The sequence below is a fragment of the Rana temporaria genome, chromosome 1, assembly GCF_905171775.1.
Source record: "Rana temporaria chromosome 1, aRanTem1.1, whole genome shotgun sequence".
In the NCBI taxonomy this organism is placed as follows: Eukaryota; Metazoa; Chordata; class Amphibia; order Anura; family Ranidae; genus Rana; species Rana temporaria.
In genome coordinates, this window is record NC_053489.1 from 651,320,065 (window position 1) to 651,345,892 (window position 25,828).

At 43.6% G+C, this 25,828-nt stretch overlaps 1 protein-coding gene across 1 annotated transcript; it reads right to left on the minus strand.

The window, feature by feature from the left end:
* Positions 1-4,648: 4,648 nt before the first annotated feature.
* LOC120924536 (mesotocin-neurophysin MT) lies at positions 4,649-24,661 on the minus strand. Its single transcript, XM_040335501.1, has 3 exons — positions 24,468-24,661; positions 8,965-9,169; positions 4,649-4,840 (listed from the first exon to the last, which is right to left on the minus strand). Exons 1-3 carry the CDS (start codon positions 24,597-24,599, stop codon positions 4,791-4,793), a joined length of 387 nt encoding a protein of 128 aa, XP_040191435.1. The 5' UTR covers positions 24,600-24,661; the 3' UTR covers positions 4,649-4,790.
* Between the last annotated feature and the right edge of the window lie 1,167 nt (positions 24,662-25,828).

Consider the following 25,828-nt stretch of genomic DNA (forward strand, 5'->3'; position numbering starts at 1 on the left):
GAGCGAGGAGGTCCCGCTCGCTCACACAGCGGGTGGCATCGCTGGATCCAGGGACAAGGTGAGTAAACCAAGCCTGTGGATCCAGCGAAAGGTAAGCCCGTCCAGCCCGAGCGCGACTCGGGTTTGCCGATCCTAACATGTAAAACCAACCCCGAGTCGCGCTCGGGTTTACCGTCAGGGGGGTTAATAGATGAATGCCTTCCATCTTGAAGTGACGATACGCCACAAATTGGTTTAATCCTTTCAAATTTATAATTGGGCGATGACCTCCGCCTTTCTTCTTCACTAAGAATAGGCTGCTGACAAACCCGGGTGATAAGGGGTCTACTTCTACTATGGCCTGCTTTGTTGCTAGGTCCTGAATCTCCTCGTCTATGAGATGAGTACATTGTTCTGAAAACTGAGCTGGGTGTGGGGTCCCCAGCATGATTGGTTGCGAGATGAAATCTATGTTGAAACCCGCTACTGTCGATAATATCCAAGCGTCTGCCGTAATCGTGTGCCAGACGTGGATAAAATGCTTCAGTCTGCCCCCTACTGGAATGTGAGAAGAAAGCTGAGGAACACTTACCAGTGGACGGGCGTGATCTGGGAAAACCTCTGCCCCCGCGTCCTCTCCATGGACGTCCTCTGGGAGGGAAGAATGGCGCCGGTTGTGCCACTGGTAGGGCGTATTGCTGATGCATGGGTGTGTAAGGTTGAGCGGCTGCTCTAGGGTAGGCCCTGAAGTAATTGTTTCGACCGGCAGATCGGCCTCTCCCTCTGCCGGCCCTACCAAAAACCTTAGATCCAGAGCCCGCTTTCTTTAAAGAAGTCTGGGCCTTGTCCAGGCTATTAAACAGACCAACAAACCTGTTAATATTTTTCATAAGATCTTCTCCGAAGAGAAGACCTTCTGCAGAGGGGCCCGGTTCTGACTCTGCCAAATGGGAAAGTTGTGGGTCCAACTTCATTAATATTGACCTGCGACGTTCTACAGCGCAGGCTGTATTAGCCGAGCCTAGCAGGCAAATGGCCCTTTGTGCCCAACCTCGTAATTGCCCTAAGTCTACTGGGCCCTCAGTGGAGGCTGCTTGCTCCGAGAGGTTTAGGATTTTTGTTAGGGGTCCTAACATATCTAGGATACGATCCTGGATCGATTTAAACGATCGTTCAATGCCCTTTTTGGCTTGTTTGCCAGCTTTGGTTAGATATTTCAAAAGCACTGGATCGATCTCTGGGGTAACAGCCACTTTCTTTGGAATAACGGGTCTCGGGCATTCTGCCCTTAGTTTATTTCTATTGACCCTATCCAGACCCTTCCTAGTCCAGTGTTCTACATACTGGGCTACCTGAGGAAGAGGTGTCCAGTCCCCAGATCTGGGGTGAGTAATGCCCTCTGGGTTGAAAAAGGGTTCGCCTAGCGAGTCTAGAATTGTCTCAGATGGCAAATCTGAGTTAGCCCCAAGGTCCGTGAATTCTTGCCCAGAGTCTCCCATATCGGATTCATAATCATCTGATGCGGCGATCAGAGATCCCTCAGAGGCATCATCATCTGAGTCCTCATTAAAAGAGTCCGGTTTGGACCTGTGGTAAGACTTAAATTTTTTCTTAGAAGACTCCTTAATTTTTAAGGGTCGTTCACCCTCTGGGTGATTGGGGCGGCAGGCCGTGTGGGGTCCTGCGTCAAGCATAGATTGTACTTCCCCTGCCGGGGAGTCAGAACAAGCGGTCAAATTTTTACGCTTGTAAAGGGCCTTGCCCTTTTTTACTACCTCCTGCTGGGTAGTAGACGGATTGGGATGAGAGGCTAAGGCTGCTTGAATAGAGCTGTTAATAAGGTCCTGTATTTGAGCAGCAGTTAGAAGCTGCGGGACCTCAGGGGTTAAACCTGTAGCAGCATTAACAGTCATGTTAATATCATCCGTCATGGTGAAATTATATTAATGTAAGTACAGGTACAATAAATGAGGACTAAAACTGTTCTGCTGAGATATCTCTGCAGAAGCACAGTTTACAAGCAGTGAGGGATAACTTTTTCCTGCAGGTTTAACAATAGAATAATCAATTAAGGGACTCAGGAAGCAAAATCTAATATTACAAATATATAGTTACTAGCAGACCACTCCTCGAGTGCTCCGCTGTGAGAGGTATGAATAAAAATATATATATATACGAGCGTTACCGCTCTCCTCACCGCCCAGCAGCAGACTGACGTGCGGTGAGGAAGCGGTGAATACAGACTACAGCGCCGCCCGAGATCTCGCGAGATCTCGGCTGCGGGCTGTGATTGGTTAGACAGCGCTGAGGAGAGAGCGCGCAAGACGTCGCCCCCCTTCCTCTGCCCACAGCCCGGGAAAGTCGGCTAGTGACAGGGAAGAAGAGGGGGGGGGGTGAGGAGGACAATGGAGGACAGAGCCTGCCTTTGACCAGGAGGGAGAATACCGCAGAGGCAGCGGTTAGCTGAGCCATGACGCCCTATAAGCAAGGGCAGGAATACCAGCTAATATTAATTCAATAGCAAATTAATAAAATATAAAATAATAAAATATAAAATATAAAATATAAAATAATAAAATTGAAAATAAACAAATCGATAATAGATGCACAAGGAGTGCTCTATGTAAAAGCTGTTAATAGCACATATTTAAAAAATCATAAATATCAAATAAATGTCAGATAATATCAAATAAATATCAAAGTAATATACTTATCTCTGCCATGAGCAGAAAGAAAGAGGAGGATTTACAGTGGGGCAGTCCTAATTATAGGCTCGGACCCCTAAGGGGGGGGGGCTAGATGGACGCTGGGACTGATGGGAAACGTAGTTTTTTCAGTTCATTTAAATGTAAAAATGTTTTCTGCTATGAGCATTAAAATGGAAAGATTAATGCAAGATATGAGCCTCCTGTCTGATATATAATCCCCCATTATTATCACCGTCCCAGACCTTGCAGCCCTTTCCATCTGTGCAAGGAGCTGAGTCTCCACCTCCTCATTAACATTGGGTGGTTTATAACAAACTCCAATGATTAATTTTGAACTACGCACATCTGTATGCAGTTCCACCCATAATGCTTCAGCCTCATCACACTCTCCATCAACCAGGTTCTCTTTCACGCTTGCTTTGAGGTCACTTCTCACATAGAGACAGACCCCTCCACCTTTCCTTTTTACCCTGTCTTTCCGAAAGAGAGCATAGCCAGGAATATTAATAGCCCAGTCATGTGAGGATTGAAGCCAAGTTTCAGCAATACCGATTACATCATAGCTCTCCTCATGCATCAGAGCTTCCAGCTCACCTGTTTTGTTTGGCAGACTTCTGGCATTGGTGAACAAACACTTTAATATATTTTGACCGGTCACATACTATCCTCTTGGGTGTTCCGAGATTGCAACTAGGACTTGCTACTATACTTACCTTGGGTTTATGTGCTTTGGTTACCCTACCATTAATTCCCCTAATACTACCCTCTGGAATATGTTCCACACTAACTGTCTCTATCTCATACCTGTAACCAGAAAAAAAAAAAAAAAAACCTTTGTGTGCAAACAATCTACTATGAATGTGTCACAATTATTCGCACAGCTGCCACAAATAATCCCTGTATTTTGTCTAATATTTAGTTTTTTTCCTATGAACATCAGTTCCAATTTGCAGTCATAATGCAGGATTTCAGGAAAGTACAACATTATAGCCACTAGATGGAGCCGATGATCATAGAAAATACACATATTGGCACATTATGGTTGTGCAAATGGTGAGCAAATGTTTTTTTCTAAATAGGCCCCTTCTTATCTAATGTATGCCACCACTATGCAGGGGAAACATTGTAAATAAACTGAGGAAGGTTCTTTCAGAATGAGGCAGAAAGATCCAAAAGTCGATCAGATAAATATGTGGTTTCATCAGAAAATACTTTAAAGTGGTTGTAGACCCTCTCATATACCCAGTGATGTGACTGGCTTCAGGGGATACACAGAGATGAAACAAATCCTCCTACATAAGTTGTACCTGCTTATCTGCAGTCTTTCTCTTTTTTATATCCATTCACAGTGCAGATTTTATATAGCTTGTCTGAGCTTTCTGAAAGCAGGGGGTGGAGAGCCGATGTTACTCTCTGCAGAGCTCAGTAAGAGCTGATTGGAGGGAAGGGACACCCCCCCCCCTTCACACAGCACACATGAACAGAGCTGAGGCTGTCAATCACAGGCTGTGTGCTAGAGCTCCCTCTCCTGTCACCATTTTATTCTTGGTGTCAGTAACATCTATCAAAAGTGACTCATGCTGATAGCAGAAGAATGAGGCAGCAGACAGAAATTACACTTAGTGCTCTGGATTGAGAGAAGAATATGCTTTGTTGTTCTTATTTCATGTCTGATGTTTACAACCAAGTGAAACGAAACCTATTGATTTACCTGTTTCCCTAAACACTTATGATCAAGGCTTACAGTGAATGATAACTGCCACAGTTGCTTGTGCTCTCAACTGAACTGTAAAGCCATTAAAGGGATGTGGTCATGACTGGCCGCATGTGCAGCACCATGGTCACTGCAGATCAAACAGAGGCCAAGATGGCAGCTTCCTTGGCGGTAAAGGATAGGATTTAATTCCCCTTTAAGTGACTCTGGTTAAATAATGTCCAAATAATTAGAGAGCAGACTTGTGTACATTGTTATCACATACTTTATTCATCATACAGTACACCTATACTAAGGCTTTTTGTATCCGGCTCGATGTGTTGGGGCCGTCTTGCTGAGATGTTCTTGGTAGATTTGCACTGGATGAAACGTGTTTGTATGTACAAGGACTAGGAAAATACAGAGTCTTGTTCACAGGCCGGGTCCACGGTACAGCTTTCTGCAGGAGAAACAAAGGGGGAGTTTAGTTTACAGCAGTAGTTTTCAACTATCGAGCAATGGCCCACTGCCATGTGCAGCCTCCAGCCAGCTGCAGATCTCCTAACCTCCCACGGTGCTCCCAGCTCCCATTGTGCCCCTCAACCTCCCATAGTTCTCCCCAGCATCCATAGGACCCCTCAACCTCCCAGCTCCCATAGTGCCCCTCAACCTCCCATAGTTCTCCCCGGCATCCATAGTACCCCTCAACCTCCCAGCTCCCATTGTGCCCCTCAACCTCCCATAATTCTCCCCGGCATCCATAGTACCCCTCAACCTCCCAGCTCCCATTGTGCCCCTCAACCTCCCATAGTTCTCCCAGGGCATCCATAGTACCCCTCAACCTCCCAGCTCCCATAGTACCCCCTCAACCTCCCACAGTGCTCCCCAGCTCCCATAGTGCCCCTCAACTTCCCACAGTGCTCCCCAGCTCCCATAGTGCCCCTCAACTTCCCACAGTGCTCCCCAGCTCCCATAGTGCCCCTCAACTTCCCACAGTGCTCCCCAGCTCCCATAGTGCCCCTCAACCTCCCATAGTTCTCCCAAGCTCCCATAGTACCGCTCGACCTCCCAGCTCCCATAGTACCCCTCAACCTCCCACAGTGCTCTTCAGCTCCCATAGTTCTCCTCAACCTCCCACAGTGCTCCCAGCTCCCATAGTGCCCCTCAACTTCCCACAGTGCTCCCCAGCTCCCATAGTGCCCCTCAACCTCCCATAGTTCTCCCCAGCTCCCATAGTACCCCTCAACCTCCCAGCTCCCATAGTACCCCTCAACCTCCCACAGTGCTCCCCAGCTTCTATAGTCCCCCTCAACCTCCTACAGTGCTCCCCAGCTCCCATAGTTCTCCTCAACCTTCCACAGTGTTCCCCAGCTCCCATAGTTCTCCTTAACCTTCCACAGAGCTCCCCAGCTCTCATAGTGCCCCTCAACCTACCACAGTGCTTCCCAGCTCCCATAGTACCCCTCAACCTCCCATAGTTCTCCCCAGATCCCATAGTACCCCTCAACCTCCCAGCTCCCATAGTACCCCTCAACCTCCCACAGTGCTCCCCAGCTTCTATAGACCCTTTCAACCTCCTACAGTGCTCCCCAGCTCCCATAGTTCTCCTCAACCTCCCACAGTGCTCCCCAGCTCCCATAGTTCTCCTCAACCTCCCACAGAGCTCCACAGCCCCCACAGTGCCCCTCAACCTACCACAGTGATTTTTAGCTCCCATAGTGCCCCTCAATCTCCCACAGTGCTCCCCAGCTCCCATAGTGCCCCTCAACCTACCACAGTGCTTCCCAGCTCCCATAGTGCCCCTCAACCCCCCATAGTTCTCCCCAGATCCCATAGTACCCCTCAACCTCCCAGCTCCCATAGTACCCCTCAACCTCCCACAGTGCTCCCCAGCTTCCATAGACCCCTCAACCTCCTACAGTGCTCCCCAGCTCCCATAGTTCTCCTCAACCTCCCACAGTGCTCCCCAGCTCCCATAGTTCTCCTCAACCTCCCACAGAGCTCCCCAGCTCCCACAGTGCCCCTCAACCTACCACATTGCTTCCCAGCTCCCATAGTACCCCTCAACCTCCCATAGTTCTCCCAAGCTCCCATAGTACCCCTCGACCTCCCAGCTCCCATAGTACCCCTCAACCTCCCACAGTGCTCTTCAGCTCCCATAGTTCTCCTGAACCTCCCACAGTGCTCCCAGCTCCCATAGTGCCCCTCAACCTCCCACAGTGCTCCCCAGCTTCTATAGACCCCTCAACCTCATACAGTGCTCCCCATCTCCCATAGTTCTCCTCAACCTCCCACAGTGCTCCCCAGCTCCCATAGTTCTCCTCAACCTCCCACAGAGCTCCCCAGCTCCCATAGTGCCCCTCAACCTACCACAGTGCTTTCTAGCTTCCATAGTGCCCTTCAACCTACCACAGTGCTTTCCAGCTCCCATAGTGCCCCTCAACCTCCCACAGTGCTCCCCAGCTTCCATAGACCCCCTCAACCTCCTACAGTGCTCCCCAGCTCCCATAGTTCTCCTCAACCTCCCACAGTGCTCCCCAGCTGCCATAGTTCTCCTCAACCTCCCAAACAGATACCCAGCTCCCATAGTGACCCTCAACCTACCACAGTGCTTTCCAGCTTCCATAGTGCTCCTCAACCTCCCACAGTGCTCCCAGCTCCTATAGACCCCCTCAACCTCCCACAGTACTCCCCGGCTCTGTGTCTGATAGTCTCCAACATTGCCCCTGCAAAGCCCCCAGCCACCTGGCGAGACCCCCAGCCCATTCCAGGATACCATCTTCCATAGTTGCCCCCAGCTCCTTCCAAAAACCTCATCCCCAAAGGACCACCAGATCTGCTGCCTTGAGTTGCCCTTTACCCTCTCCAGAACTCCAGTTTTCTTGATTTCTAAGTAAAACTTATTTCTAAGTTTTTTCCTTTATATTTATATGCCAGTAACACACGTAACACACGTAATCAGAACTACTGTTACTGAATTATGCACATTCTCTCTTCTCTCACATTCTCTCTTCCACCACAAGATGGCAATAGTGGATATGTTCTGTTATTGGATTTTGAATTTGGAACGCTGAATGCTGGGACTGCTCAAACTACATCTCCCAGCCTGGTAATTGGTGCCATTATTATTGCTGGATGAAATAACTACTAGGCTTAAAGTATATGGTTGCAGGAGAAGCAAATCAGGGATGAGGAGGGGAGGGGGTATAAATAAAAAAAAAAAGGAAAGAGCTGGGGAGTTGGAGATTGCCACCAACTCAAAAAGAGAGCTACAGTTTATGTTGCTGGAGTTACAGTGCATACTAAGATCTAAAATCATGCAAGAAACCCTGTGTACCAGGGGTGTCAAACTCAATTTCATCATGGGCTGCATGCTGGTTCAGGAGTGCAATAATTACAGACTGCAGAGTTCGGGAGTGCATTAATTAGAGTGCAGGGTTCAGGAGTGCATTATGTATAGAGTAGGGATGAGCTTCGAGTTCGACTCAAACATTGCCTGTTCGCCGAACAGCGAACAATTAGGGGTGTTCGCGGAAAATTCGAAAAGCCGCAGAACACCCTGGAAAAGTCTATGGGAGAAATCTAAAGTGCTAATTTTAAAGGCTAATATGCAAGTTATTGTCATAAAAAGTGTTTGGTGACCTGGGTCCCGTCCCAGGGGACATGTATCAATGCAAAAAAAAGTTTTTCGGGAACAGTGATTTTAATAATCCCTGGGGGGGGGGGGTGTAAAGTATGCATGTAAAGCAGCAGTGCTTGTTTCCCGTGCTTAGAACTGTCCCTGCACAAAGTGTCTTTTGTGAAGGATAAAAAGTCATTTAAAAATCACTGCTCCCGAAAAAAATGCGTTTAAAAAAAAAAATTGCATTGATACATGTCCCCAGGGGCAGGACCCGGGTCCCCAAACACTTTTTAGGGCAATAACTTGCATATTAGCCTTTAAAATTAGCACTTTAGATTTCAAACGTTCGAGTCCCATAGACTTTAACAGGGTTCTAAAGTTCACACAAACTTTTGGTGTGTTCGCAGGTTCTGGTGCGAACCGAACAGGGGGGTGTTCGGCTCATCCCTAGAACAGAGTGCAGGGTTCAGGGGTGCATTTTGTACAGAGTGCAGTTCCAGAGTGTAGAGTTCAGGGGTGTGCTATATTCAGAGTGCATGGTTTAGGGGTGCGCTACGCACAGTGGGCACAAGGAGGTTGTTCTCTCTCTTAGAATCTAGAGATCTGTCCCCACTGTACTCCGCCATGAGATTTCTAACAGAAATCTGTTAGTTTTGGGAGCCACTGAGAGCGAAGCTGTCCCTTGTAAATATAGAAGGTTTCCAAGGGGCAGCATGAGAGGATGGTGAGAGCCAGATCTGGTGGAAGGGAGTTCCGCTACATTCCAACTGCAAAACTGGGTGCGAGGGCCACATGACAAGGCCTGGCAGGCCGGATTTGGCCCCCATATTGACATATGTGCACTCTTTCTTGGCGGGCCTTGGGCACCTTCCCGTTGTCACCCAATTACTGAATTGGTTCTGGCCAGTCTGAGTGCTATACAAAGCAGTGGCTATGTCTACACATTTCCTGCAGGATCTCACCGTGGTTACAGCAAATGCCAGAAGCCGCACAGTTGCCACCATTGTTTCCACATGGTTTCCTCCCGGATTCACAGGGTGAGGGCAGATAATTTTCCTCCTGGCATCTAAGTGTCTCTGACGTGCCAAAGTAGCAGCCCAGCTCCTCACCGCAGCAGATACTGGGCCCGAAGCAGTGGCCTTTGTTTCTTGGACCACAGGGAATGCACTAGAGTAAAGAGAGAAAAACATGGTTAGCAACAGGGACACAGAGGAATGCACAAAAACCTTTTCCCTCTTTTGAACCTTTTCCTTCTCAGGGAACTTGCACTCACAGGTATAATCAGTGGAGATGTTGGATTCTGCTGAACTCAGCCTGCAAACAGCAGTTGCACACTTTATTCCTACACATGTTATAACTCTATTGTTACAATGTACTGTATATTGCCTAGAAGTGGGCCTCTGTACACTCCTGTAAGGATATTGGCCTGGGTGCAATCCATGAAAAAAAGTACATACAATATGAATCAGGCCAGGCCCGTCGGAACAGGACAGGCAAAGCAAGCAACTGCTTGGGGCCCCCGAGCTGGCCAGGGGCCCCAGCAGGACGGGCCCTTGCCACGCCAATGCACAGCCGCTCCCTATAAGTGCTGCAGCCTGCTGTAGCGTGGCCGAGCGTGGCCGAGCTCCTCCTGCAGTCCGTAACCGCGCGGTACAGGAGATTCAGTCTCCTGTTTCCGGCCGGACTGACAGGAAGTGCATACACTCAGTGCTCACTTCCTTTTAGTCGGCCGGGAACAACAAACTGAATCTCCTGGCGTGCGGTATGCGGTAGGGAGGGGAGGTAAAAAGAACATGGGGGAGGGACGCAGCAGCAGCACCCCCCCCCCCTACTACCCGGTTTATATACACTTATCAAATTGATAAAAAAATAAATGCTTGCACAGCGCCTCTAGGCACCCCCCCCCCCTGCTTATCAACTTGAATGACAGAAGTACATCTCGGTGTTCGGCGGCAGCTGCCCCCCCCTCTACTTAAAACTCAGCAACACCCCTTCCCCCGCTTCTTGCTTGGGGCCCCCACCCAAATTCCTTCAAACGGCCCTGAATCAGGCAGTAGGTGGCTTTACTCAACGGGACCTTCAACAGGAGGAATTTCCCAACATAGTTCAATCAAAGTTAACTTTCCGGGAGAGCAACGTTGACATTGATTAAACTACATTGGAAGTCCTGCTGCAAGTCCCATTGAGTGCCCCTATTCCCTGCTCCATATACTGTATATATATATATATATATATATATATATATATATATATATATATATATATATATTATACTGTATATACATTGACAGGTGTCTTAACCATTCCTAAACCAATCTGTTTTAGCTTTATATAAACTTATACAATTAAAAAATAATAATTGTTGTATTGACTCACTTATTTTCTTATTTTTAATCAAGACCTTCCTACCCTTTTCCTCTTACCCAATACTGTCAAAAGAAAGCCTTATGATATACATAAAAATTTGACAAAATTGGCAAAAATGACTGCTATAACTAAAGTGTAAAAACTGATCTGGTTCATTGGAGGTATACAGGTGTGGGAGCTCTAAGGCCATACAGGTGTGGCAGACTGAGGGCAGAGGGAATAGAAGTGTCCTGGTGTCAGTGGTAGGAATAGAACTCCATCGTTGGTATCATTAGGAGGAATTTTACCCCTTCGTTGGTGTCAGTGTGAGGACATGTACTCAATTGTTGGTGTCAGTGGGAAGAATTGTTTACCATTGTTGATGTCATTGGGATGAATTGTGCCCCATTGATGGTATCATTCAGAGGAATTTAGCCCCTTATTGGTGTCAGTGGGAGGACATATGCCCAATTGCAGTGGATAGAATAGTGCCCCAAGGCAGGGCTGTCTTAATGAGAGGGCACACCTGGGCACTGCCCAGGGGCCCCAGCTGCATGGGGGCCCCCTGCACTTTCCCCAAAGCAGCTGGTCCTTAAGCCCACACTGCCCTGAAAATGGGGGCCCCATGATGGCACTGAGAGTGATAGATCCAAGGGGGAGGCAGTCTACCTCCTACCTACTTAATGTCTGTTTACCTGAACTGTCATCATTGTAAGGGCCCCAGAGCATTACTTTGCCCAGGGGCCCATGATGCTATTAAGACGGCCCTGCCCCAAGGGCTGGATAAAAGTAAGCAAAGGGCCAGATCCGGCCCCCGGGCTGCAGTTTGGAGACCACTGTGATTGTAGATAAGGTTCAAAATGGCCCAAAGATGTTAGATTGTTTTAACATTAAAGTCATTGTAAACAATTAATTTGTAAAACAACCTATTAAGGTTATTAAAATAGAAATAAAACATTTGTGTATAGATATAAAAAAAACATTATAAATACCTATTTTAACTTTTTTATAAGTGATCACATTTCCTCTGTTCTCAGCTGCCTAAGAGCTGGGGGAGGAGAAGTAGCAGCACACTGAACTGTCAGGGCCAGCCTGATCTTTGGAGAAGAGCACACTGAGCTTCCAAGTGAATGGCTGTTGTGACATGAAGTCAGGTAAATCTGTGGGTGTTGTCACAGACGGGACATACATTTCTGCCTTGTTTAGACAATACACCAATTGTTATTAGGCGTCGGCTGTAAATGTAGCCAGAAAAGGCTAAAGGCCGTTGGAAGACTTCAGCTGTTCAGAATGAGGCAATTAAGGCCTCTATAAGTAGCCCAGAGGATTACCACTGATTTGCTGCATGCTGAGGCTTTCTGAATTAAAGAGAGCAGTACTGAAAGTCTTCTGAGAAGGTGAGGAGAGGATTGATTTTTCTGTGTGATAAAAATCAAAAGACTATTGTTTTTCTGCTGTATGACCAGCAGTGTCTGCCCAGCAGTAGGCTGTGCCAGACTCCATAGATAGTTAGTTCCTGTGTGGTGAAGGTAGACGCCCCAAGTGGCCAGGGTTTATTTTATGTTTGATTTTGTTTATGCTGTTTGGATGCTTGCACTTGTTTCCAGCAAGATGGAAGAATAAACCAAAATCTTTGTTTTCAACCGTCTTTGACTGCCTTTCTGTATAGTTCTGTGTGTAGTGAACCCAGGGGCGTTTGAAGGAATTTGGGGGCCCCAAGCAAGAAGCGGGGGATGGGGTGTTGCTGAGTTTTAAGTAAGGGGGAGGACAGCTGCCGCCGAACACCGAGATGTACTTCTGTCATTGCTTGCAAGCAAGTTGATAAGCGGGGGGCCTAGGGGCGCTGTGCAAGTATTTTTTTTTATCAATTTGATAAGTGTATATAAACCGGGTAGTACTTCTTCTTATAAGCGGGGGGGGGGGGGGGGTGCTGCTGCCGCCGAATGTCGGGTAGTACTACTTCTGATAAGCATCCCTCCCCCATCTTTTTTACCCCACCTCCCTACCGCATGCCAGGAGATTCAGTTTGTTGTTCCCGGCCGGACTAAAAGGAAGTGAGCACTGAGTGTGTGCACTTCCTGTCAGTCTGGCCGGAAACAGGACACTGAATCTCCTGTACCGCACGGTTACGGTACCCGGCCGGACTGCAGGAGGAGCTCGGCCACGCTACAGCAGGCTGCAGCACTTATAGGAAGCAGCTGCTTAGCGGCGCGGCAAGCGCCCGTCCTGCTGGGGCCCCTGGCCAGCTGCTTTGCCTGTCCTGTTCCGACGGGCCTGAGTGAACCCATCCAGAGGGTCACACACCCCCGCTACCGAGCTAACCCCTTACACTGTACAGGGCGCGGGGGGGGGGCGTGTCAGAACAAGTGTGATCATTAGAGGAGAGCACACTGAGTTCCCAGCATAGCTAGAGAACTGACCACAGTGCGCTGTCCTGCTTAGTGTGGTCAGTTTTTTTTATCAGGAAAGCAAGGGGACTAGCAGGAACACAGGGGATTCACATAATGGAAGCCCATACAAAGAGAACAGGATACATTCTCATACAAGTACATGGTACAGCAGGCACATATCAGGAATATGAAGTGTTGGGGTAACAAACACTTTAAAGAGGACCCCCAAGGCACAAGATTTCCTCTGGTACCAAACTCCTGTGTACTTTCCACTCAAAAACTGGAAGGAAAGAACTAAATTGCACACTGGGCACTGGTAAGCAATTTTTTTCTTCCTTCGCAGTTTTGGTAAATTCGAGATTCAGCAAAACCGTGAAGAATGAGATTGAGATCATCACATGAACTATGAGTGGATATTGTTTCACTTTTAGATGTTTTGTATCTTGTTATTTATTATATATTTTTCGATATTTCACTCTTCTTTGCACTATAATCACTTTGTTTAGCGCAGCACAATATTTGCTAGTTTTTACATTTATATTCACATTTATATATTTTTTGTTTATTTGACCACTTGCGCGGTCTACTACCTTTGGTTATAATGATGGCTGTCTGCATTTAGTAATATATATATTTTTTTAATTAGTCTATGCTTTTTTTTAACAACAGTAACATTTTTCCTAAGGAAAGTGGAATTTACAACCATTTTTAAAATCGTTCATCTTCACGGAAGGAGAATATAAAACATCACACTTTTCTTCTTGCAAGACATAAAGAAAACAGTTGCTTTATGCAGCTCATTTACCAGGATGTTCAATGTGCTCAGCAAAATATAATATAAAATAAATCACTTTGACCTTTCAAGTGCCTATTAAAAGGTTTGAACAACATTACTGTGCACTGGTTTCTGAACTGCAGCACAAAACTACATTCCAGGAATATCGATATTCATACATTCTGTATAAAGTATACACAATACACCTTCACTGATGTCCTTCACACACTCATAGTATGAAAGGCTCAGCAGTGCTCCGTATTCATACTTGTATCTTTGTTCTTTCTTATGAACATTGCCAGAAGCTGGAAGGGAATCAGTGAAAAGTGATTTATGTGTAAAAGTGGATACAAAAATGATTGTTTACCTATACAGTAAAACCTTGGATTGCGAGCATAATTTGTTCCAGAAACATGCTTGTAATCCAAAGCACTCTTATATCAAAGCAAATTTCCCCATAAGAAATAATGGAAACTCAAATGATTCGTTCCACAACCATTTATTCATAGGTCCTTCAGTTTATAGTCCATATAAAAAGATCAGGGCTAAGAAAAATGGACAGCCGCACTCCAACAGACCTTTCGGTTGTCAGTGCTTAGTCATGGCTAACTAAGCACTGACCCAAAGTGTGAAACGCGTTGGCTGCTATCCCCACTTTTTGCTGCATTTTTGTAGTGCATTTTCTGTTCTGATTTTACAATAAGGACAACCGAAAGGTCTGTTGGAGTGCGGCTGTCCATTTCTCTTAGCCTCTATCATTTGCCTCGTGCAGTGCCGGCATCTTTGATTTCCTGAGAAACCACTGATTGCTCAGCACACCCACCTGGAGCGGTGACTCCCTCTTTCTCATATAAAAAGATTATAGCAATATAGCAGGTTGTGTAACCAGAAAATGTCCATCCACAAATTGAAGCCTCCACAAGGGGATTAGAAGCAAAATCCAGCAGGAGCTACAGAGTATAAAAGAGAAGAGAGGTGCCTCTAAGTGTAGCAATATGTTGCTAAATGTTGTACCTTCATTAAATGTAACCATATTGCTACACTAATGCCGCGTACACACGATCGGATTTTCCGATGAAACAAGTTCGATGGACTTGTTTCATCGGAAATTCCAATCGTGTGTGGGCCCCATTTAACTTTTTTTTTCCATCGGAGTAAAAAAATAGAACATGTTTTAAATTCTTCCGATGGAAAAAAATCCGATGGGAAATTCCATCGAAGAAAAATATACGCATGCTCAGAATCATGTCGGCGCATGCTCGGAAGCATTGAACTTAATTTTTCTTGGCTGCATACTAGCCCATTATGCTTTTAAGTTGCAGGCTTTGCAGGGAGCAAAAGAGGAAGTTAAACCCATCAGGTTTTACTTCCTCTTTAACACTCATACAGTTTAAAAATGTATATGCCTACATTACAAGATATTTCATGATGACTACATCACATCTACACAGCTGTACAACTTCTGAGATCTACAGCCTGCTTTATATTTGTGAAAAATCATTTGGGAAGATGGCATCATTTGTAATGACTGATCATGGTTGGTGGGAGAAGCCTTGCTTCTTTAATTTCTCCCAAGAGATACTTTGTGGCTGATTCTTAGTTACATAGGGCCATATTCTCCTAGATTTCCTGCGGGCGGCGCGTAAGCCATTTACATTCCGCTGTCCCAACCTACAGGAGCAAGTGCTGTATTCCCCAAACACTTGCTCCGTAGTTTGGGGCGGCGGAGTGTATTTGGCCTGACGTATCCCCGCGTATCTCCAAGGGGGCGGCTTCTATTTAAATTAAGCGCGCCCCCGATTCTAACGAACTGCGCATGCGCCGGGCTTAAAATAGCCCAGTGCGCATGCTCCAGTTCTCGCCGTAAAACGTCAATGACGCCGACGTGTGCGTCATTGACGTAAAGTCGTATTCAAGAACGACTTAGGGAAACGACGTAGCCGACGGAAAAACACGACGCGGACCCGACCCCATACTTAACATGGCCTACGTGGGACTTACGTAAACTTACCCCTCATATAGCAGGGGTAAGTTTACGCTTACGCAAACGACGTTAGCGACGGTTACGCGGCGCGAATTCGTTCGGGAATCGGCGTATCAGGCTCATTTGCATAAACAAATGAGACTTGAACGTAAACGCCATCTAGCGGCAGGCGGAGTAATTACATTTAAGATCCGACAGTGTAAGTGACTTACACATGGCGGATCTTAAGTGTATCTATGCGAAAATGATTCTAAGAATCACTCGCATAGATACGCGGGCCAAAAAAGAGAGATACGATGGAGTATCCTGAGATACTCCATCGTATCCTTACTCAGAATATGGCCCATAGTTGGTAAGGTTGAATAATGACACCGATCTCAGATACACTACGCCGGACGTAAAAATGCGCCGAGGTACGTGGATCTGGCCCTTGAAACGCATTGTTCTGCTTTTCAACTAGTGTGTAATTTTGGAGTAAATTACTGCAGCCGGCTAAGATGTCTTTGGTAACTGAGATTTAAGACTACTTGTAAGGACTGCTGTACAAATTCAACACTCATTGTGTTGACTTACTGTCCATGCAATTACAGCACGTTATTGTGTGTTATCTGGAATCTATAGTGCTTTGAATGCCTTTAGAAAATATCTTCGACTTTTTTATTGAAGATGTGCATTCCTATATTTCAGAAAAAGGAATGCTGTGTATTTCTTTTCCGCTGCAGTTGGAAATGAATTAACACTTTGCTGATCAAATCTGGCAGTGTTCGTCTTAAAGGGGTTGTAAAGGTTAATTTTTCATTTTCTAAATAGGTTCCTTTAAGCTAGTGCATTGTTGGTTCACTTACCTTTTCCTTCCATTTCCCTTCTAAATGTTTTTTTCTTTGTCTGAATTTCTCACTTCCTGTTTCTCCTCAGTAAGCTTGCCCCCATCATCCGAGCCGTTCTGGCTGGGGGTTATGCCGCGTACACACGATCGGTTCGTCCGATGAAAACGGCCGTTTTCATCGGGCGAACCGATCGTGTGTGGGTCCCATCGTTTTTTTCCTATCGGTGAAAAAACTTAGAACCTGTTTTAACCACTTTAAAACCGCATGCCGTTATATAACGTCCAAAAAGGTATCTGTTATGCCGGGTGGACGTCATATGACGTCCTGTACTTTGTGCGGGGATATCTGAATAATGCCTGCACCTAAAGGCATCATTCAGATATAATTTTCTTCCGGCGGCGATCCTGCGCACCGTAAGAACAATCATAGCGGCGGAAGGGGACATCCCCCCCTCCCGCCGCCATCCGGTGCTTCTCCGGGCTCTCCCGTCCCATTGGGGGCCTGGAGAGATGATCGCCGTCCGCTGGATGTGCAGCATAGAGATGACTGGTGACCAGATGGTCACCAGTCATCTCTATGACCGTCGGAGGCTCAAGCGCGATGTGATGACGTCACGCCCGAGTACCCGTAAGTAAACAAACTGCAATTGCGGCTAGTAAGAATGAGATCTGTGAATTTTTTTTCACAGTCTCATTCTTTCCAGCCTGAAGGAGAGATGTGGGGTCTTATTGATCCTGCATCTCTCCTTAAAGAGGACCTGTCACACACTATTCCTATTACAAGGGATGTTTACATTCCTTGTAATAGGAATAACAGCATTTGGAAAAAGAAAATGTAAAAAAAAGTGTAAAAAATAAATAAAAACGTAAAAAAAAAAAAATTAAAAAAATTAAAACACCCCTGTCCACGGTAGCTCGTGCTCAGAAGCGAACACACACGTAAGTCCCGCCCATGTATTTAAACGTCGTTCAAACCACACATGTGAGGTGTCACCGCATGCGTTAGAGCACAACAATTCCAGCACTATACCTCCTCTTTACTCGGCGTAACATCATCTTTCATATTTTACAAAAAATTGGGCTAACTTTACTGTTTTGTAATTTTTTAATTCATGAAGCCATTTTTTTTACAAAAAAAAGGCGTTTGAAAAAATTATTGCACATTTTATTCCCTAGGGTGTCTGCTAAAAAAACCAACCAACAATGCGCTAGCTTAAAGGAACCTATTTAGAAAATAAAAAATGAACCTTTACAACCCCTTTAAAGAGTGCATAGCAAAATTATTATGGAGCCAAGACCAGTCACATATTGTGGCCCAACAAATAGTTTTTTCCTGTATTTCTGTGCCCACATCACCCCATCTTATGATATGTCAATGGCTTACAACTAAATCAGAAAACTGTTTCTTTGCCCCTTGCGTTATCTCTTTGCTTGCTTTAATGAGGCTGTGCTCCTGGGTCAAGAGACTTGCAGTAATGTTCAATGGGCCACCATATTTGAACCCAGGTCTTTCACAAGCTCTAACAGGTAAACAGGGCAGCAAAGAACAGGTTTGCTTTAAAGTCCTTCCCCACGCAAATATGGTTCCACCCTCAATACCTCCTAGCCACCTACTCCCACCCATTCACAAACTTATTTAAAAAAAACTAAATGTTTTATTTTATTTACCTGAATCCGCTGTCACGTGACTCTCCATGGCGGCTCTCCCAAAAGTTAAGACCAGTGATCCACCGCTGCAGTCCAGGCTCGTTGTTGGCTGGTCTTGTTACCACCCCTCTTCGCGATATCATCAAACCACTGCCGGAGTCTATAGGAACCTGAGAGGACCCCACCGATGAACAGCCAATGAGAAGCGTCTACTTCACAAGGTAGCGACATTGGCACAAACCAAAAGGAAAAGACCTGTTGCACTCTGAGAGAGTCCTCCTGCTCTTTCAGTGGACACCTCTAAGACCCACTGGCACCCCTTTCAGGCAGAGACTCTATGTTCATGCTGTCAAAATATATAAATTACCAATGTTCAATTTTTTTTTTTTTTTTTTTTTTTTGAGTGTGCAGCTGGTCTTTTTCTTTGGATTTGTGCAGTCTGTGGAGCATAGGAAAAGGACAAGCCCTCCGCTGGCGTTCAACATGAGGGTGACCCAATTCAGGGCTTTGGAGCAGCATATCCCACACTTCTTCCTAGCAACATGGGTAACAGAAGACGAGCCCTCCCACCCTGAATTCCTAAAGAAAAATAAAGCCATGGTACCTCACATAACCACGAGTTCAGGTAAGTGTCTCTGGCATTTTTTATTTTTTTTTATTTATTACTGGGGTGAATAGCTAATCAGTTTGAAGGTTTCTATAAACAGACTCCTGTGCATTAGTCACATTCCTTGAGCAGCAGAAAGTGAAAGTAATGCATTATGAGCTTATTGAATCTTTAGAGCCTGGACCAAAATCTTAGGCTAAGAATGCTAGGTGAACTTGGTGTGGCTTGCTCTGTAACCAGAGTAACTGTGATCTGCTGTTTTGGTCTGTTCTGGCTCCACAGTCTGGGCATTTGATTGATTTTCCCTGAGCCTTGAGAACTTTCCAGAGCGGGGAAATACAAATGCCCAGGCTGAGCTCTTACCTTGCAACAGCCAATTCCTGGGGAGGTGTTCCCAGCTGGTGGGTGGGAGGCAGATAAATAGCCTGGAGCCCAAAGAGATCTGTTCCTCCCCTGGAGGTAGGGGGCCATGTGCTTTAGCGGGCTGATAAGCCCTGAAGCATTCCTGATTGGCTGTTGGACTACACCCTCCTCTGGATCAAGCCCATGGTCTTGCTTCTGGGATAGAAGCCCAATCACCTGAGCTGCATTTTACCTATGGTACCCACCTGTGAATGTTAAAAACTGCTGTCGAAAGTTGTGTATATACTATACGAAAATCGTACGAAAATTCTTTGGATGAAAATGTTCGCTTGATTTTCTTATAGTGTGTACGAGCCTTAAAGAGGTTGCATCCTTCTATCAGCATGTTCCTTGCACTGCAGCATGACTGATTGGCTCCTGCTGTTGCTTCTCCTTCCCCAGAATCTTCTGTACATGGACTAACAAAGGCTAATATCACTACTCTTTAATAGCATCTGTAAGTAATTATTCTACATGAATAACTTACAACTTGTGATACTAATTGTAATAAAATGTCTAGATTTTACATAGTTTTATATTTTTTCGTATTAATAATGTAGCACCCTAAAAGTAGGCAGGGTTGCTAACAATTTTAGCTTGCTAGGTGGTAACTAGCATGCCTGATTGATGGGGGATTTTCCCTAACTCTGGATTTGATGAACTTCTCTCTTCTGTCACTAGGTGGCATTGTTGTCTGTGGCAGTAGAATGATCAGGGCATAGGGAATCCACACTAGGAGTGAATAGGTTGACTCAGCCAATAGGCAGGGGTCTCTTTGGTTCCTTGGCCTGCTGGGAGCGCCTATTTATTCGGGAGGAGTGGGGTGATCGGGGGTTCTGTGCCACCTGGACGGCTGTCTGGCTGGACATGTGTTACTAAGGCTCTGGGCTGCTAGCCTGAGGCCTATACCTGGAGCACATGGCTGCTAGGCTGTCTGAGACCTATTCAGGTTTGAGAGAAGGGCTTTGAGAGGGGTTGGGGCTTTAGACCTGAAGCCCAACCAAGTTGCAGAGATTCCACTGGCCGGGGGAACTCTATGGTTTCCAACAGTGAGGGAGAAGCATTTGCCATAAGGGATGGCCACTCCTGTCGCCAGGAGCAAGTGATGATCAAGGCCAGAGGTAAAGGGAGGAATAGTCACCAGCAAGGGACAACCATTCCTGTTATCAGAGGCCAGTGTATTGAAGTCTGAAGGAGTATCAGAGCAGCCTTTTCACCAGCCGGGGACGGTGAAGAAGTGGGAAAGCTTCAGCAGGGTGCCAAGCCAGGGACCCAGCGGGTTAGCGTGGGTGAAGCTTGAGGAGTATACAGCGGGATAGCCATGGAAGAGCTCAGAAGATCCAGTGATGTCTAGGATCTTGAAGTCTAGTGAGAAACCGGGAGCTCAGTGAGTGAAGATCTACAGTAGGATACTGTGAGATGTGAGAAAAGATCTATAACGTGTTACTGTGAGTTACGTGTATGGATCTCTATTGATTATTCAAAGTTCAGTTGCCATAGGAGACAGCAGTTCTAAAAATACAGTTGCTTCATCCAGCTTAAATGCCCTTTGCATGTATAGCTGCCTGTCTACCTATTATTTTGCCTCGGAGTGTGCCAATTGCTATTGCATCTGCCTAAGGGTGTCCTGGCCCTGACCCTCTCTCCCCCAGTTCTGTTTAACCCTCCTCTTATGTTAGCTTTCTGTTACTATCCATGATGTTAACGGGTCGGTTTTGACCCGTGTCTTAAATCAGCCATAAAATACCCTCTGAACAATTATTTATCATCCAATTTGTTTCTTACCTCTTGGTTACCTTGTTAGGCTTCTTTATCCTTGAAAAGATTGGTTTTAATATTTTTGGTGTGACCCCTTAGACCTTTCTTTTGATAACATACCTCTCATTTTCAAATTTAAAAAATTATAATAATGATAAATAATCCTCAATAGAATATTATAAATTGGTCCTATGTTTCTTTACTTTATTTAGAGAAGCAGACAAGCAGGCAAAGAGATAGGTCCCTCCCTAATTACAGCTCACAGGGTTGAGAGGTGATTGGCTGTCAGTGTTACTAAGCATAGAGAGTGTTTATGATTTCAGTTTTGGCACTTATTAGTTTCCTATAATCCTATATTATAACTGGGTCAGAATTGACCCTAACACCATAAACGTCTTAATTTTCACCACAGTATTTTATAATTTAGTGAAAAGGATTCTTTTTCTATTACATTGTTTAAATAGAGGTTCCTGACAAAGTAAAAAAATCTTGATGCAATAAACAAATTATGTGATACTTATAGACATTCAAAACCTGAAAACGGGTCAGTTCTGACCCTAACACAAGAGGAGGGTTAAGAGACAATAAATCTCTTTTCTTGCATTCCAAAAGGTGACTGGCGCCCATGTTTCCAACTTACAATACACCCATCATGCCTAATAACCCACACTACAAGGAAGGTTGTCAGCTCACCCTGACTCTGGAGGTCACCATTGGGCCTTTGGAGGTCAGGGATGCCACTACAATATAATACATACAAAAATTATATCTTTATTTTGGAGATAAATGATAACTATACTCATAGAAATATATACATTTTATGCCAATAATTGGTGGCCTGGTTTAATGATATTGGGTATATACAATATACAGTACATCTGTCACGTATATTGAAATTCATGGATTTGATTAGGACTGACAAGTAAATATAGCAGTTAATTGGGTCTTCAAAAAGTAGAATATAACTTTTTTTATAAATATTAAAACGAACCTGTGCCCAGACTATGTACAATAAAGTATTAAAGATGAAGTAAACCCTGATGGGTTTTAATTCCTCTTTTTCACCCTGCAAAGTAAAAGCATAATGGGCTAATATACATCGCTTACTAGCCCATTATGTTGCACTTACCTGCAAACAAAGCCAGCGTTGTCTCCGCTGGTGGCTGCATCCATCTTCGCCCCTCTTCCTTTCCGTGGTATGTGTGCGAAAGCCGTCAGTCACGGCACTTGCTCCTCATAGCACATGCACGATGATGTTGGCGCAAGTATATATGGTACATATCACGTAAACCGCGCAGGTTTAGAAGATATATACAGTACCTACATTATTGGCTTACCTGTAGGTACAAGTGGTGTAACTAGGTTTACAACCACTTTAACATATTCGGAACAAGCAGTAAAAGCTTAAAACAAGTACTTATTTACCTCTGTAGCTATGTGCATCATGGAGGAATTCACCTTCACAACAAAGACACTGAAATATTTTCCTATTATCTTCTATTGCAACAAAATGTTGGCAGCCTGCCAGCCCTCTAATATAAGCTGTTAGAATCCAAATAAACCAGATTCTAGAGTCTTTGCTGTGCTCTTTGAAAATGTATTATTTTACAGTACATGCAGTGACAGAGATCATGGCTGGTTTATTTCAGAGCTCTTTCACTGTTTGTTAAGAATATTTATTACAAGGGTTCTTCAAAAAGTGTGTGTGTGTGTATATATATATATATATATATATATATATATATCTGATTTTTTTCTTTTTTTTGGATTGAGTAGGGAAATGTAAAACCCTGTAAACCTCCATAAAGACGAGCAAATAAATTGTGATTTAAATCCTGATTTAAATCAAATCCACCCACAGCACATGCCAATCACCAGGTCCCAGCAAATGATTGACCGCCAGCACCCTGTGATTGGCTCTTAGCTTCACTATACACAGCTCTGTGAATGTAAACAACACAGAGCTGTGTTCCGTGACAGCCTGGGGATCTTGTTTTTTTTTTTGTTCTTTCCCCACTAAGCAGGGAATGAAAGCAATTGGATCCTCAGTAAAAACAGCACACAGTACACACATAAACACTTGTTAGTAACATTTAAACCTTTGATCGCCTTAGATGTTAACCCCTTCCTGCCCAGTGTCATTAGTACAGTGACAGTGTATAGTATTAGCACTGATCACTGAAATAATTTCACTAGTGATGTCAGTGGCAGTTAGTCAGCTCCCCCCTCAGCGCCAGTTAGTATCAGATTGTCCACCACACTATTGCAGTACAGTTATGAGTCATTGATCGCCACCATTACTAATATAAAAAACGTAAATAAATAAAAATTCCAGTATATATCCCATAATGTGCAGACGCATACCTCCCAACTTTTTGAGATGGGAATGAGGGACACCTATCGGCAAAAGTATGCAGGCATAGGACACACCCCTTGCCACGCCCCCTTAAAGGAGAATTGTACAAAAAATAAGATTGGTTAAACCCCCAAGTGTTTTTTTTTCCACTGCTATTACTTTATATTGGCTTTTGGAATTTACAAATGTAACAATTTAGAAATCAGATGAAAGGTTTAGCGCTGGAAAACACTTTTTGATCGATAAAAAGTGCATTTTATATTTATCTATATGGATCAGACCAAAATGATGGAAAAATGAGGAGGAATGAGGGACAGAGGGACATTGCTCCAAATCAGGGACAGTCCCTCCAAATCAGGGACAGTTGGGAGCTATGGTATAACTTTCACGCAAACCAATCAATATACACTTATTGTTTTTTTTTTTTTTTTATCAAAGACATGTAGCAGAATACATTTTGGCCAAAATGTATTAAGAGATTTTTTTTTATGTGATATGTTTTATAGTAGAAAGTAAAAAAATATATATATATAAATATATATCTAAAAAAATCTATAAATATATATATATATATATATATATATATATATATATATATATATATATATATATAAATTATATATATATATATATATATATATATATATATTTAATTACAGAAATGAAAAAAGACTGACAATTTAAAAAAAAAAAATATATATATATATATATATATATATATATATATATATATAAAAAATATATATATATTTATATATATATATTTATATATATATATATATATATATATATATATATATATATATATATATATATATATATATATATATATATATATTTTTTTTTTAAATTGTCAGTCTTTTTTCATTTCTGTAATTAAATATTAAATAAACAGAAGTGATCACATATCACCAAAGAAAGCTCTATCTGTGTGAATTTTTTTTTTTTAATTTAGTTGGGGAACAGCGTTGCATGACCGCGCAATTGTCAGTTAAATTAGTGCAGTACAAAAAAATGGCCTGGTCATGAATGGGGTAAAACCCTCCGGAGCTAAAGTGGTTAAGAGAAAATTTCGTTGCAAAATTAACAGCCTATTTTTTTCCTTTAGAAAATCAACCCAATTACCTTGTGTAAATATTTCCTTCAATTCTTCGATCACATGAAAAGCATCTGCACATTATTAAGGTAAACAGAAATGTACTATTCTCATGGCTAGATAACTGAAGTGTATAGTCACACCTTTTGAAGATTCTCAACTTTTTTAGTAAATCATCCTCCCTGTACTCCATGCAAGAGCATGCCTGCCTAGCTAAGATGCAAAGACTCCACAACAAAAGAGATTACGCAAAGTATTTTGAAGGGTCGGCAACTTACCTTTCGGACGTCCATGATGTCCAGCACTGATCTCTTCCCTCCGATCGGACAGTTTTGGATGTAGCATGCTGAGGAAAGGGCTAAGAGGCAGAAGAAGCCGACAGCCAGGGAGCTATAAGTCATGGCTTTCATGTTGCAAGTGTCAAGATTATTGACTGTATTTGAAAGTTCTCCTATCACCTGGTCCTATAGCCCTTGCTATATATCTCCCCTGCAACTCCTCCCAGCCACCCCCTTCATCTGCTACGTCATGGACTCTGTTGTTAGAGGAGCACGTTGACTGTGACACCAAATTCCTCCATTATTAACCCAAGGTTGAGTATGTGAGGTTTCCAAAGAACACATCATTTTGTCGGAAGATTACTGAAACGTGTTAAGAAATAATGTAAGGCTGTGCAAGACATTCCTTTTAATTATTACCGTCCTCGAGGTCAGTCGGCGGTGGGCAGGAATTTTATGAGTGGTCACAACCCTTTTAAGCCTTATAATAGGCAAATGGCTGCGCTTCTTCCAAATATAGAATGCGGGTGGATTAAATATTCTTTAAGAAATAAATATTTTTTTCCTTCCTAAATCTAATATAGTGTGCAGAAAATGGAATTCAAGGAATGACTCGAACTTGAATCAAGACATCCACAGGACACAGCAGAACATTATATTGTCATGTGTGGAAAGAAAGAAAGAAAGAAAGAAAGAAAGAAAGAAAGAAAGAAAGAAAGAAAGAAAGAAAGAAAGAAAGAAAGAAAGAAAAAGAAAGAGAGAAAGAGAAAGAGAAAGAGAAAGAGAAAGAGAAAGAGAAAGAGAAAGAGAAAAAGAAAGAACTAAAACATGAAAGAAAGAAAGAACTAAAACATGAAAGAAAGAAAGAACTAAAACATGAAAGAAAGAAAGAACTAAAACATGAAAGAAAGAAAGAACTAAAACATGAAAGAAAGAAAGAACTAAAACATGAAAGAAAGAAAGAACTAAAACATGAAAGAAAGAAAGAACTAAAACATGAAAGAAAGAAAGAACTAAAACATGAAAGAAAGAAAGAACTAAAACATGAAAGAAAGAAAGAACTAAAACATGAAAGAAAGAAAAAAAGTAAAAATAAAGATAGAATAAAGAAGAAGAAAGAAAAACAAATATCCACAGTTGATCTAGACTAGAGGAAGACAACAAAAACCCAATAAAGCACGACAAGAAAAAAAGAAAGAAAGAAAGAAAGAGAAAGAAAGAACTAAAACATAAAAGAAAGAAAGAGAGAGAAAGAAAGAAAGAAAGAAAGAAAGAAAGAAAGAAAGAAAGAAAGAAAGAACTAAAACATAGAAGAAAGAAGAAGAAAGAATGAACTAAAACAGAGAAGAAAGAAAAAAAAT

Bases quoted from the DNA above. Each gene is read 5' to 3' on its own strand.
- LOC120924536 (XM_040335501.1), bottom strand. From the start codon at position 24,599: ATGAAAGCCATGACTTATAGCTCCCTGGCTGTCGGCTTCTTCTGCCTC. The intron at 9,170-24,467 runs GTAAGTTGCCGA...TCTTTACTCTAG, and splicing joins ACATCATGGACGTCCGAAAG to TGCATTCCCTGTGGTCCAAG. The intron at 4,841-8,964 runs GTGAGATCCTGC...TTTCTCCTGCAG, and splicing joins TGGCATTTGCTGTAACCACG to AAAGCTGTACCGTGGACCCG.